At 42.8% G+C, this 15692-nt stretch overlaps 1 protein-coding gene across 1 annotated transcript in view; it reads left to right on the top strand.

Moving 5' to 3' along the window:
* CRYBG3 (crystallin beta-gamma domain containing 3) overlaps positions 1 to 15692 on the top strand; it is a 98230-nt gene that overhangs the window by 34957 nt on the left and 47581 nt on the right. Inside the window, exon 4 of the mRNA XM_076351003.1 lies at positions 10687 to 15670. Coding sequence (XP_076207118.1) covers positions 10687 to 15670 — 4984 coding nt within the window. The remainder of the gene's footprint in view (positions 1 to 10686; positions 15671 to 15692) is intronic.

Below are 15692 nucleotides of genomic sequence, written 5' to 3' on the forward strand. Positions count from 1 at the left end.
ACTGCATGGCTTGTTCTGGAGTTCAGCAAGAAGCCTTACTGCATTGCTGAACATGGTTGATGAGATTAAAATCAAAGTTGTACCCACTCTAAATGTTTTAATTATAAAATCCTGACCACTGGTTAAGATGTTAATACCCCAGTTCGACAAAATATTTAAGATCCTGACTTCTCCCTTCTGTTATGAACCTTGTGGACCTGGAAGTGAGAAAACTCCCAACCCCACAACTGCAAGGATTTTCCGACTGTAGGTGGAAGAGGAGAGGGGGTGATTTCAAAAGCAAATGGTCAAAACAGTATGCTTGCCACATGTGCCAACATAGGCTTTCCAACGTGACACCCATCCACAAGAAGGGCCAGAAGGAGAATCCGGGGAACTACAGGCCTGTCAGCCTGACCTCGGTGCCGGGGAAGATTATGGAGCTGTTTGTCTTGAGGGCACTCACAAGGCATGTGCGGGACAACCAGGGGATCAGGCCCAGCCAGCACGGGTTCATGAGAGGCAGGTCCTGCTTGACCAACCTGATCTCCTTCTATGACCAGGTGACCCGCCTAGTGGATGAGGGAAAGGCTGTGGATGTGGTCTACCTGGACTTCAGTAAAGCCTTTGACACTGTCTCCCACAGCATTCTCCTAGAGAAGCTGGCAGCTCACGGCTTAGACAGGTGTACTTTGCGCTGGGTCAAAAACTGGCTGGACGGCCGGGCCCAGAGAGTTGTGGTGAATGGAGTTACATCCAGTTGGCGGCCGGTCACGAGCGGTGTTCCCCAGGGCTCAGTACTGGGGCCGGTCTTGTTCAATATCTTTATCGATGATCTGGACGAGGGGACTGAGTGCACCCTCAGTAAGTTTGCAGATGACACCAAGTTGGGCGGGCGTGTTGATCTGCTCGAGGGTGGGAAGGCTCTGCAGAGGGACCTGGACAGGCTGGATCGATGGGCCCAGGCCAACTGTATGAGATTCAACAAGGCCAAGTGCCAGGTCCTGCACTTGGGCCACAACAACCCCATGCAGCACTACAGGCTTGGGGAAGAGTGGCTGGAAAGCTGCCTGTCGGAAAAGGACCTGGGGGTGCTGGTTGACAGCCGGCTGAACATGAGCCGGCAGTGTGCCCAGGCGGCCAAGAAGGCCAATGGCATCCTGGCCTGTATCAGAAATCGTGTGGCCAGCAGGAGTAGGGAAGTGATGGTGCCCCTGTACTCGGCACTGGTGAGGCCACACCTCGAATACCGTGTTCAGTTTTGGGCCCCTCACTACAAGAAGAACATTGAGGTGCTGGAGCGTGTCCAGAGAAGGGCAACGAGGCTGGTGAAGGGTCTGGAGAACAAGTCTGATGAGGAGCGGCTGAGGGAACTGGGACTGTTTAGCCTGGAGAAGAGGAGGCTGAGGGGAGACCTCATTGCTCTCTGCAACTACCTGAAAGGAGGTTGTAGCGAGGTGGGTGTCGGTCTCTCCTCCCAAGTAACAAGCGATAGGACGAGAGGAAACGGCCTCAAGTTGCGCCAGGGGAGGTTTAGATTGGACATGAGGAAAAATGTCTTTGCTGAAAGAGTGGTGAAACATTGGAACAGGCTGCCCAGGGAAGTGGTGGAGTCCCCATCCCTGGAGGTATTTAAAAGACGAGTAGATGAGGCGCTTAGGGACATGGTTTAGTGGGCATGGTGGTGTTGGGTTGATGGTTGGACTCGATGATCTTAGAGGTCTTTTCCAACCTTTATGATTCTATGATTCTATGATAATAGTTTAGCGAGAGCATTGCAAGCTATTTCATTCAGAAAGGGAGGTAGCCTTGAGGAGAGACAAATTTCAGACCGTTTACAGTTCTACTAGTGTTGGGTTTTTTTTTATTTTAAAGTGTAGTAAACCTGTTGCTATACATCTAATTGCATAGTATTTCCCATCTTCGTACTGTCAAAGATCCTGTCCTTTTATTTTGCTGGGTTAGAAATACATCTGATAAAATCCTTTAGGTCCACATAATTCTGGTTAACATGTCTGTTTCAGAGCTTGTCATTCACCTTTGTGTTACTGGTCAGATGCAGGCTTGTGATACAGAAACATAGCCCTTAATTTGTCTGATGGATTGTATATTGTGATTTTGATGCAGTCAGTAGTGGCAGCATTCATCTTTCCCTATCGATGCCTTTGGCAGACAATCAAGAGTAAATGAACGGAAATTGAATCACTTAATTCCAAGCAATGGTCTTGCCAGGTAATTCCTGAGGAAAAATGTAGAAGAGTGGGGAAGCTGCTGCTGCTGCATTTATTGAAATCAAATCTGTCTTGTGGTCAGAGCTGTGTCCTTCTCTGCAATTGCCTACCCAGGACCTATTTTACATACAGGAGCTGAATATTTAAAACCATAAGTGTACACACAGCATGGCAGTGTCCATCCATCTTTGAAAGCATCTGTTAGGTGGTGACAGTAAGAGGAAAACAAGAGCACTGTGTTGATTACTTCTATTGTAATAATACCTGCATAAAGATTCCCATTGTACAGACAAATATATATAGTTATATAGTAATATACAGCCCGTGAGAGATGGGAGAGACAGCTGCTTCCCTTTGTAATAAGAGGTTGTCTTGGTGGTGGCTCTGAGGAATACCAGGACAGCTGCAGATTCCGGGTCATCCTGCCAGCACATGCCCTGAATGCCTATAAGCACTGCTGTTTGGACCTAGATCGGTTACTTTTGGTCTTAATTCCCTGATGCGATTTGCTACACAGACACTTGAAGCAGCACAAGGAGGAGCAGGGGGCAGAGGTATGCATCTTGGGGTGAGGAAATGGGGAGGCAGGAGGGGGATGTAGTGATTTGTCTTCTGATAGCTTTCTGGCTTCTGCCTTCAGAAACCGACTGTGAAAGTGCAGTGTTGTTCAGTTGCTGGTGCTCGGATAGACAGGGAGTCATTGCTGAGAGTGACCTGCTACTGCTGAGAGGGGTATAAACTATGTGGGTAGCTCCACCCTTCTAGGACAGCCAAATATGGCCCAAAATTGATTTAGAAGGCTGTCCTGGGGAAGGATCAGAATCATCCTGCCCCTAATTCTCTTGGTGATCTGTGGAAGGAGGCTTCCAGCAGTGATTGCAGGGGTATACCCAAACTCCCATGGAAGGATTTAGTTAGGTTACTAAAGAAGAGGGCTTCATTATTCTTAAATCTTTTCTTCCAGACACATCTCTATGCATACCTTGATTTGAACAAGCTACCCTTTAATCCTACTCACAGACTTTCAAATTTTGACGAGAGCCCAAGCCTGTGTGGGTCAACTGAGACCTTGTCAAGATAGGTGCTGTGCTGAGATTTAGCGACCCATTCCAACAGTGGGGTGGGTGAATCTCAGGGCTCCACTATAGGAGAAATGCAGGCCCAGGCCTGCCCACCGGAGAAGGGTACCTGCCCAGAGCTGGGACATGGGCCAAAGGAAAGGTTCTTGTTGGCACCAAAGCAAAGATTTCTGTGTTTCTGAAGGATGAAAGCTTCTTAGTTTGAGTAATTCATAACAGATGCATGATGCAAAATTGAGCTAAATTAATCAAGCTGAAAATTAGTTCACTGGGTTGTTTTTTCCAGTGAACTTTTTTTAATAGGGTTGTTCAACTGCGCAGTGTATTCGATTAATAGAGACTGTTTCTTAGAAATAGCATTTTACAGTGTGATTTTGAAGTTAAGGAGCTACCTGCAATGTAATTGTTCAGGCCTCCTAGACCTTTACTTGTCAATAGGGGCTTAATCCTCACACCTTCATCTTTACTGTTGTTGGGGTGGCAAGTAGCATCAGAGAGAGGGTATCACTGGATTCCTGCTTTAAGTAGGCAGGTGGGCTGCTAGAACACAGTCACCTTTGGTTGCCTCTTCAGAGCACACGTAGCACCTGCATAATGCTCATAGGCAGGTCCCAATATAATCTCCTGCTGATACATCGGCCTAACTGCCCCTAGCATTGGTGTACGTGAAAGGGAAAAATAATCTGTTTCTGGTATCCCGAAGTCAAACCCTTTGGTTTCCTTAACGCATCTGAAGCTACACTCTTGCTTGAGAGTAGAGGGATGTCCTAGCTTTAATTCTTTATAATGTATGAGGAGAGGCCAAGAGGAGTGGCTTTCTTCAGCCTTAAGAAGAGAAGGCTAAGGGGAGACCTTACTGCTGTCCTCAGCTCTCTCATGGAGGCCTTAGAGGAGATGGAGGCAGACTTCTCTCAGAGACATGTGCTGTTGGGACGAGAGGTAATGGGAACATGGGATATTGGAAAAAGTGTTTTCACCATGAGGGTGGTCAAACCCTGGGGCATGTGCACAGGGCTCCTGTCCCAAAAGCCCATCCTCAGAGGTGCTCGGAAGTGGTAGGATGAGGCCCCGAGCACCCTGATCCTAGTTGGCCCAGCTTGGCGCAGGGGTTGAATTGGACAATCTCCCATGGTCCTTTCCAGCCTATATTACAGCTCTGTGCCTGAAGGTGAGGCCATCTCTCACAAAGTAACTTTGTGCCATCCAGCTTGTGAATGCAATTTGCTTTTCATTGGGATTTGCAGCATCTTATAACTCCTCCTTGCACGTCAGCGTGAGGCAGCCCGTGGCAGACTGCTGCAGAGGCAGCACAGGCCATGCTTGTCCATGCTCCCTGGAAGAGGCAGGTCAAAGGCATTTGAGCACCTGAATTGTCCTGAGTGTGACAGAGGGGAAGGGAGGAGTAGCTGGCTGAACTACGTGGGATGCAGGGGGGCCAGGGTGGCAGGTAGGTGTGCATGGATACTTCCCGCAGGTATGGGGCAGAAAGGTTGGCTGCTGCTGGGTACGGGGGAGAGACGGCAGCGAAGAGCCGGGAGTGGTCCCAGGCCCTTCGTGCTGGCCTTGGTCTTGCAGCTGCCGATGTTTTGGGTCAGCCTCGATTTGTGCTTTCTTCCTTCAGACTCAAAGAGTAGGGCTGCTTTCCCAGATGTGGAAGATAATCAAGAAGTAGTACCTTGAAGGGGAAGGAAAAGCATTCCTTCTGAGGTCACAGAGGCTACATTTGGTTTCATTAAAATTGTCGTTGACTCTTAATTGCCCTTATGGAACATTAGCTTTGAAATTTCCTGCAGAATCAACTGTGTGCAAATCACGTTGTTCAACCAAACTTTTGACCTTTTGAAATACACATTGTGAAGTCCCAGGACACTAGGTATTTCAAACTTAAGATTTAAATCATGAAGCTATCCCCTCTGGCTAAAAAAATCATTTTCTTTCATCTAAGTTGTATATGGCAATTTTTCAGTTTGCCCACAGTGTCTTTTTTTCAATAAGGCTTTTATTTTTTCCATTTATGAAGATCTGACATGACTGTAGAAACCACCTGGCTGAGTAAGTTGGATTCCACCAGAAGGTTTTTCAAAGTGACTTTAAGACAATTGTTTCCAAACAAAGGACCTTAACATAATTAAAAAAAAGTTGTCAGTTAAGTATGCAGTAGAAAAAAGCTAAGTGGAAAAAATTAAGATAAACAATAGCATAATTTTAAAATAGTCAGGGAGGGGTAGACAGGAACCATGAGAGACATACTGATTTAGATCAGTGGTTTTCAGCCTGTAGCCTGCAGATCTCTCTGCTCTGGGAGCTACTTCTGAGGGGTCTGTGAGAGGAGATTAGGGGAAACATGCAGATGTGTGCTTGAAAAAGCAGGAGACTGCTGGGCTGGGGAGAAAATACCTGGAAGAGTGAGGTATGAGGGGAAAAAAAATGGCCATTGCATGTCTTGGGAGAGCCAAGTGTTGCAAGCTACAGAAACAGGCCAGCCAGCAGTATGCTTATGCTTTGGCACTGCTGAGCCTGAGCTAGTGAGACTGGAGCTAAGCAGTGATGCTGGTTGTAAGGGCTTTCTAGCGCGGATGCCACGCTGTGCAAATGAAGCTGTGCTGCCTGGGGATCTGAGATGCTGTACTCATGTAGTGCTGCATCATGCTGTATGATCTTATGATCTTCCTCTATCTTTTTTTAAAAGTCTAGGGTTGTCTGCTTTCTGCATGATTGTATGGTACAAATATGAAGATTAGAGGGGTCACCATCTCGATGACATACACTTGAAAAAGATGCAAACAATGTAGTCTTTATGGATGCACTGAGATGAGGCATTCAAGGTAGTAGGTTTCCTCCTGCTTCAGGGCTCCAAAATCAACAAGATTGTTTTATAACTAATGCCACTTTTGGGGCAAGTTATACAAGATGTCTGTCATATGAGATGTTAGAAGATGTTCCCCTCTCTTCCTTGAGTTAGCCCCCCTTGAACTTTTTATTTCTCTTTCAGAATAGAAGAAATCTCTACAAGCACCTACTCTTGACAAATTTAACGTAACTCATGTTGACATCCTCTCTTGTTGCTGTCAAAGTCTTTAGTGAAACTGAATTAAGGCTTTATAGGGAATTGAATAGCTTCCTGTGAAGAAGGGAAAAGAAGGAATCTCCCAGTATTTGAAATATGTGACCGAATGCATGCTGGGTTCTGTGTATAATCAGGCTTTCATCTGTATCCTCATATGAGTTGAAAAAAAAAAAATTGCAGAATTTTTAAGGTAAGTTCTGAAGTGACATATTATTTTGGTGATCAGAAATGAATTGTTACTTTAACTGTCTATGAAACAAGTCTCTAGTGACACTTTCAAAAGATTTCTGTCACACAGCCTGCTTCTAAATGTGTTTCATAAGGCTTACAGCTGAATTGCTGCTGCCGCATAGGAGCATGGGTTTTCATTTTTTAAATGTCTTGTTGTTGCACGTGAGCGTTCAGATTAAATGCATTTTTATGTGCTCTAAAAGTAAGTGCATTAGGACTAAAAGGTCTGTTGGCAAAATTTTTATGATATGCTGAGCAGCAAAGTCTTTATCAAAGGTTAGAGATCCTGAAGTTGCCATGTCTGTGGAGGAGACATTGGTTCCCTCTTAAAATAGCATCCACTGCAGAAACTCTTGGTAAGGGCAAGTCTGCAGGAAAGCAGAACTGTGTGTTAGGAGACACTGGCAGAGGCCAACTACAGGATGAGGCTCCATAGCTGAAGGGGTGCTGTAGCTGGTGCTAGTCAGGATTGGGTTTGTGCACAGAGCTTCATAAGGCAGATTGCTCTGAGTCTTGCTCAGACTTCAAGTTGATCAATCGGAGCATAAAATTCCCTCAGAAGACAAATGGAGGGCAAAAAGAATTGGGAGAAATGATAAAAGGCACCACATAGGCAAAGGGAAATTTCTGAGTGTTTGTTTTGCCTGACCATGTGTTATAAATAGTATAACTTTTTGTTGGGATCTGTGGCTCAAATCAGTGTGAATATAGGACCCCATCATGCTGAGTTCTCCTTGTCATCCCTGCATAGGCAATATTCTGTAAAATTAACTTATTCATCCCATTTCTGGATGCTTTGGGTTTAAGAATAGCTGAGTTCCTGGGAGAAATTTGAAGGCAAAGTTGGGTGTGGGAGACAAACGGAAGGATGTTTTCCAGGTTTGTGTCAGAGCACTAGTTCTCGTCACGTGTTTATAGATAAATTCTGAATTCTTCCCACTGTGTATCAGACAAAATATCAATAGCAGAATGAAAGATGCTCAATAAAAGTGGTCATCAAGCCATTTATTCAAAATAATGCCTTGATTGTGGTGGAAATGACTGTTTGGTACCTTGCAATACCATTACTGTGCTCACTTTAAACACATATCATTACAGTTTTCATTTTCAAGAATTCATAAAACTTGTTTGAGGATTGGTGCCAACCTGTGTTCTGTTTGTTTTCTTGAAAGAAATTTTAGCTGGATTCAGGACAGTTGTAGACTGACTTATTTTTGAGGTTGGCCAAAGTATGGGAGAGCTGATAGATTTTGTAAAAGCTTAATAGTGATTATTTAAAACATTTTGATCCCATTCTGACTTAACTGAAATAGGAGAGGTTACTCAGTAATGTTAATTCTGAATGAGAGCATGATCAGGTCTTACATTCTTAAGACTTACTTTTATTATGGCTGTGATTGTTTGATGATGAGTGAATATAGTGTATTATAGAACTCAACAAATCCTTACCATAAGTTTTTTAGGATCTCTGGAGCTTTGCAAAATATTTTATAATGTAGAGGAAAGTTTTCTGTGAGGAAGTGGAAAATAATGTTTTGGGGTTTTTTAAAGGAAAACAAAAAAAAATTTATCACTTATTTTTTTTCTACTGCCCTTTCTGCAGCTGTGTTTTGTTTTCTTCTACTCAGAAATGTGTATGTTTCTTTGCAGAGGTGTGAATGCTGGAGACAGCAACTTAAACAAATGGGGGGGGTGTTTAGCAGCTACCACTTAGTATCTCTGGAAACCAATCTAGTGGTATAGAAGACTAAACGTAGGCATCTAACTTTGCAAATGCTTGGGAGACCTGGTGTTTATACACGACTTTCCTGTTCCTCTATAACTTAATATACCTGGCTAATAAAACCTATATTGAGATTGTGCTGTAGCCTTCATCAGGGATTACGATGAATTTAATCCCAATACAAACTTAATTTTCAAGTTCTCACAAAGTCTAAGTTCCAATGTTCAGATATTTTGTCATTAGCCTAAATATACCTGGCAATGTTGTGTTTATATCTCTGTTTTAATGTTTATGGGTATGAATAATTTCACTTTTAGTTCACTTACACTCTTTGCATGTCCAAACACTGCACAAGGAGGGAGTTTACTTGTGATTTTAAATATTATTAAGTTCCCTCTTCAAAATAAAATTAATATCGAAATAAGAATCTGGGCCTCTAAAACCTTGACAGAAAAGAGACTCTATTTTAGATTGGTAAATCCACTCCATTTTTATATTCTTCTGTACCTATTGAGAGAATACATACTCAAAATCCATACAGACAATATTTGAAGTTACAGTTACTCAATGATACTCAAAGAAACAAAATTATTTATTTTGCTGTTCGGTTTTCCTTAGTAAATTTATGTTCTATTTCTCACTTAAATTATTTGTCCTCAACTCTAGAGCTATAATAACTTCTCAATAAATGTGAACTAATGGTAAGCTGCAGAGCTTTTTAAAATGCTTTTAAGGTATTTTCTACCTAGTGCAATGCTTTTGTATTAGAAATCAAAATCTTAGCTAACTCTTCCAGAGACTCTTCTGAAAGGAGTCTGACAATTTCCCAGACAGGTGAACAGCCACTTCCCACCACCAGGTTAGCAGACATAGGGTCAGACTGGATAAGAGTTTGAAAGGGTTTGTTCTTAGTTTAGGTGGGGGCTGAGGCAGAATGGAGTTTAAGCACAGTCTGAGCATCTGCTTTGTCCTAAGGTGAAGAACGGAAAAGCTGACAGTCACATTCATATTGTCACTGCTTGATTTTTGCAAGAATTCTTTAACCAACAAAAAAATTAGGGGGAAAGGACAGAAGCATTAGAAAGAAAGGTGAGTATTTGTGTTGTCTGTTAGTTTTAAGAAAGAAGAAAAACTGCCTTTTCAGAAATTTGAAAGTGACAGGCTCTGAATTTATCCTTAGTATATCAGAAAGAGCAGTGAAGGATCACAGTTTTTCCATAGTGATTCTTCGTTAGTTTTTGCATTCACTTTTTTTGCTACTAAATTTAAGACTGATGAATGGCTAGATCTACCAAGTCCTTGTCACGTTTCTAGGCTTCTCGTTTTGGTATTTCTTCCAGCATTCAAGCAGTCTTGATTTTTAGCTGGTATACGTTCATTCTCTTTCCTTACTACCCTGTGGTTCAGAAAGCATTCCATGTTGTATACTTTATTTTCTCCACATGTTTTGCTTCTCCTAGTCCTGTTCCTTAACAATGTATTGAGAGGGTCTGGAGAACAAGTCTTATGAAAAGCGGCTGAGGGAACTGGGGTTGTTTAGCCTGCAGAAAAGGAGGCTGAGGGGAGACCTTATCGCGCTCTACAACTACCTGAAAGGAGGTTGTAGCGAGGTGGGTGTCGGTCTCTTCTCCCAAGTAACTAGCGATAGGATGAGAGGAAATGGCCTCAAGTTGCACCAGGGGAGGTTTAGATTGGACATGAGGAAAAATTCCTTTCCTGAAAGAGTGGTTAAACATTGGAACAGGCTGCCCAGGGAAGTGGTTAAGTCACCATCCCTGGAAGTATTTAAAAGACGTGTAGATGAGGCACTTAGGGACATGGTTTAGTGGGCATGGTGGTGTTGGGTCAACAGTTGGACTCGATGATCTTAGAGGTCTTTTCCAACCTTAATGATTCTATGATTCTATGAGAGCTTGGGTAAAAATTTAAATTTCAATTCTATATATTAATGAACATTAGTACAGTAATTTTTTTCAGTTTTAAAGTATAGGCCTATTTTAGTAGGGTATATCATCTTCACAAAAGTATGCTTATTTCTGTCACTGCAAGTGTTGACTTGCGGTGGCATTTGTAAATAGTAATTCCATTGTCTAGTAGAAAGCAAATGATAGAAGTTGTTTATAGCAACATCTACTTTTTGCTTGTAGTTTAAGTTGGCTTTTTCAGTAAAAGGTAGTGTATGTATCATTTGTCACACAAACCCATATTTAGGAAGAGCAGAAAAAGGAGGAAAAGTGTTGCGTTCAATCTACAGTTTGTGCTAACCTGTGGAGGAAAATAGTATTGTACATCATCTACAGTTTGTGTTAACCTTTATTATCACACTAGCTATTTAGATAGTCTTTTTTGTGCTAATAATGATGATCCTTGTTACAGGCAGATGCAACAGAAGCCAGAAGCGCCCGCAGTCACTTATGCAACATATCGAGGTTCTGCAAGGATTAGGCAGCTACTGAAGAATCAATCAGAAATGGCTGGAAAAGGAGAAGAAAGTACTGAGAACAGAAATGGTTCAATGGTCAAAGAAAATGGAGAAATCCAAACAACTGTCTCTCTGAAATCAGGACACTTAATAAAAGAAAATGGAGAAGATGAGGGTAAAGATCACAAAGATGATGTCATAGTAAATTCTTCTGCAGTTAAAATTGGAACAAAAAAGTCTGGTAAAGCTCAGCATTGCTTGGGTAGCAGTAAACATGAAATAACCGCAAAGACCACAACTTCATCTATTGAATCATCTCTTGAGATAGACTTAAAACATACACCTGCTTTAGCTGCAACAAAAGTTAAAAGAACATATTCACTAGATTCATTACTGTCATCTAGTAGTAGAAATAATGAGATCCTAACCAATTCCACTTCCCAGATTACCAATTCCCTTAACATGAGTTCTGCAGGTGATTTGGTTGGAAAAGAAGTTGGACTGCTGGGAGAAGTAGAAGCTCAGTTTCAGGCAGACAAAAATGCCACTTCTAACTTTGATAAAGAAAATCATTGTAGTAAAGCAGCTAAGGAGTCCACAAAAGAAATGCAGGATGATTGTTCACATTCACCCAAATCAAAAAATAAGACAGTTAATGAAGAACTACAGGTGAGTAAGGGAGAATATTGCTGTAATCATCAAATGGATAGTCACTTGGAGCTAACATCGGATGTCCAGATGCTTCATTCCAGTACCACTACTTTTCAGCAGCAAGCAGATCAGCATACAGGTAGTGCAAATAAAGATAGTGATCCAAGAAAAAGCGATGCACAGAAAATTGTGGCAGCTGTAGAAAGAGAGCAAAATCCACAAAACTTTCTTTCTGCTGCTCTTTTACCTTTTAATGAACAAATACCCACTTCACTTAGCGTGGAGTCCAGAGGAGAATGCATAGCCGCGGGTAATCTAACTGCTTCAGTGTCATCTATTAAAAATGATGAAGATATAATCATGGGCAGGGGGACTTGTAATGAAGAACTGAGTGAGTTAGGGAGACCAATGCACATACAAAACGATCACCAGTTAAGCCTTGTGGAGAATTCTAAGGATACTGTCACACTGCAGACTGGTTTACCTTGTCTAGAAACTGAGGGTGTGGAAACAATGAAGGTTTTATCTGAGGTTGCAGTGGAGAACCTTGCCAATGTATCGTCTTGCATACATGGGTGTAAGAGTGTGAAATCTAACTTCGATGAGCTAACAGCACCTCTCCCTGTTACTTACGAGTCTTCTGTTGAAACTGGAGGCTGTTGCTCAGCTTCTCCTCATCCTGGTTGCAAGACCAAAAATAAAACTATAGGGAAAAGAGAAGTCAGTTTAAAAGATGTGAGAGAGACTGTTTCTCGTCCTGATCGTGAGTGTGAGAAGAGCGAATCCTCTGAGCCTGTAGAGATGAGCCTCTCAGAAAGCTCAGTTCCTGTCCACAACTGTGGTGCTGTTTCCCTTGAAACTGTTCAAGACATTCCTGCCAAGGCATTAGTTACACTCACAGAAGATAACACAGCAAAGCCTGCACCTTGCCCTTTAATCGGCATTGATAGGACAGACGATTGTACTCCTGCTGCTTCTAGAATCGGTAAGATTGATATGACTGAAGTTGCTCTTGTTCCTTCTGAGAGTAAGGATTCCGCCTCTGAACTTTCCTCTCGTATTTCTAAGTCACAAGAAAACATTCTGGAGGTTTCTCATTCTGCCTTGAGATATGGAGAAGGACCTTTGACCAACCATTCTGCTTTCATCTGTGAAAAAGGCGTTGATGTAGACATCATTTCTGAATCTCCATCTGTTTCTGAAGATAGGCATATTAATTTTTCTTCCAAGAAGGAAAACAGTAATAAGCCTAGGATATCACCCACAGCACTTGATTCTTCATCTGACAACCAAGGAAAAATGCCTTCCTCTGCCATTAACTCTGAAAATGGCCAGATTGCCAGATGGTCTGCTGCTTCTGAACAGGACAGCTTTATTTTTCCAGCTGCTGAGTTCAGGAGCATAATCCTTGAGGACAGAATGACTGAGGTGCCACTTCGCTCAGGAGACCCGAGAGCTTCGTGCCCGGCTGGTTCTCTGGAACCTGAGCTTACTCCAGCTATGCTTGATCGCTCTGCTGCTGGAGTAGAGGTGGGGGGTGTTTGCATCCCCAGGCCCTCTTCACCTACTCTGGGATCCAGAGAAGTCTCCAACCTTTCCGTTTCTGCCTTGGAAACATCGGGTGTTGCTCAGGGGAACAGTTACTCCTCCAGTCGCAGAGCTGGTGATGGGGCAGAGGTGGCCTCTTCCGCACAACAGGCTGGCGGCAGTGTCTTGGCAGAGGCAATGCCATCACCCATCTGTCCTTTGAAATCTTTGGAAATGGTGTCTGAGTCAGCCTGTACTGAGAGCGTGTGCAGAAATGCTGTGGGACAGGTGAATCTTGGTAACTGTGCTTCTGCTATCTCAGAAGCCCCTTCTGTGACGGATGATCAAACAGCTGCTGCACCTGCGGAGTCAAACGAGCTCTGTTCTGAGGAAGTACAGGAAGATACCAATGTGAAGGGACAAGAATGTGCTAAATTCCAAGATGCTGCTGCTTTGTTTAAAAAAGCTGAGGAAATAGTGGACTCAGTTTTACACTTGGCTATAGAAGAAATAATAGCAAAACAAGCCATTGGTGTCTGCCAGCTTTGTGGGAGCAAGGGTGGTTTAATAAATACAGATATTCTAAATTATCAGAAAGCTGGAACTGTACAGCTGGAAGCAGAAGAAATCCAGTCAGCTGTGCAGTCATTAAAACATTTTAACGAGAGCAGTGGAGGAGGCTCGTCTTCATTTACAGGAAATGAAACAGTGGATGCAAATAATAAAGATGAAAAGATACTACCTTACATCCCTGATAAAATGGACCTACATAGTGCACTAGCACTAAAAGCAAAAGAAATAATTGATGAAGTCATTAATTCAGCCAAACAAAAACTGGTATCCAATCAGTGGCAAGGCAGTGAGAGTAAAAGGCCTTCTGAAAAGGTTGAGCCTAAACCTACGGCTGAAACCCCAAAGATTTTAAACCTGGATATGAAGTTACCTGCCAAAACACAGGAACCAACAGAGGAGGCAGAAACTCAGAGTGTAGCTGTAAACCGTGAAAACATAGATTGCTCAGGTCCTCCTTTACTTCCAAATAGTATGGAAAATGGCATAGATTGGCCCCAAAGAGTTGAAAAGATACCAAATAATGCATTTATATGTCAAACAACTGGATTTCTACCCACAGGTAGTTCAGCAAGGCCAGAATCAGATCTTATGACACCAGCCAAAGAGAGGCACGATAGAAAGGTGTGTGAACATCTGGCTGCAGCAGAGTTGTGTGGCAAAGGTGGAGTATCAGCAACTAGTAGAAAATCTGATGGATCTTTACATTTAATACCTAGAGATGCTACTGTGACTGAAGAGATGCTTCTGTCATTGCAGTTAAAAGATTCATGCAGTAATACAAATATGCCAGAGTGCACATTGCTGCCCACTGTAAATGTTAATTTGTCATCTTTTATGCCTGATGAAGAATGTATCAGCATGCAGTGTGAATCCAAAGACAAAAGCAGTCCTCAGGGTTCTCTGGAAAGCAGTACAGAGGACAGTCCGTATGAACACTGTGGAAGAGAGGCTGCAGAAGAAGTACTTGCACAAGTAAAAGCAACCTTAGAAGATTCAAAGGCAGTGGAGAGTGAAGAGGAACTAGCAGAATGGGCAAGTGAGATAGCAGAGGTTAATACTGGATTAAATACACAGTTCGCTGTACCTGAATTGTCTGTTATCGGAGAGGACAGTGAAGGGAAAAACTGCTTTAACGCAGTTTTTGCCCAGAATAATGAGAATCCAAAGCAGGTACAAATGAAGGATCAAGACATGAAGAGGAATGATCAGCTTGAAGAAAATAGTCTGGACTGTAGTGATGACATGAAGGAATCGACGGATCTTTTGGCCTTTTCTCCACTAATTGAACAGTGGGAAAACAGTTCTTTTACTATCATTTATGAAGGTGCCCTTCAAACTGAGAACAAATCTGTCTCAACTGATGATATGCAAACTGGTTCACTTTCTTCTTCTGTTCTGCCTTCGGATAATATAGATCATCTAATGTGTGAAAGAGCAAAGACTAAATATGAGCCAGCCTGTCTTTATGGGAAGGATAACAAGTTGAATGAGGCAACAGATGACCGTAGCTCAGAGTCATTTCTGAGCGTGGAGGCCAAGCGCTATAGAGTATATCCTTTCTCTTTGTCTCCAATATACGAAGACGACAGCTCCCAAGAAGACTTACTTTCCACAGATGTGTCACCAGAAGGCCGTCCTAGTGGACTATCTAAAGATAACATTGACCACACTTCTGTGCTATCCCTTCTCCAGTCGGTTTCTGAGCGCTTACAGTTTACTACTCAGTTCAGTAAAGAGGATGAGGAGGAGGGAGTGGAGGACGAGGAGGAGGAGGAAGAATCATCATATGAAGAAAATATGCTTGATGTTGAGAGAGAAGAAGAATGTCTTTCCAGTCAGTGGAGAGGCAATTTAAAAACAGCCCTTCCATCAAACGACCAGACTAGATCTTTGTTTCCTGAACAATCACCTCTTCTTTCAAAAGAAAAACTTGACTCTAAGGAGCAACCAGAACTGTTTCCAGATGCGGCTTCTCCTGGTCAAACACCTTGTAAGCCAGTTTCACAGAAAGCTGATGCTGCTCTAAAGCATCCTCCTCCAAGTGTGTACTACCAGTATTTGAAATCTGCCAGCAATTGCTCCTCTGAGAAGGGGACCAGGTTTGGAAGCATTCTCCAGGATATGTTGCAGCCAAAGATTCATTGGTCTCAAGACAACACCATGCCAAAACTGGGAGAATTGTCAGCGGTAAGATGTCGTGTCATATAAT

Source organism: Aptenodytes patagonicus, chromosome 1 (assembly GCF_965638725.1).
Source record: "Aptenodytes patagonicus chromosome 1, bAptPat1.pri.cur, whole genome shotgun sequence".
NCBI lineage: Eukaryota > Metazoa > Chordata > Aves > Sphenisciformes > Spheniscidae > Aptenodytes > Aptenodytes patagonicus.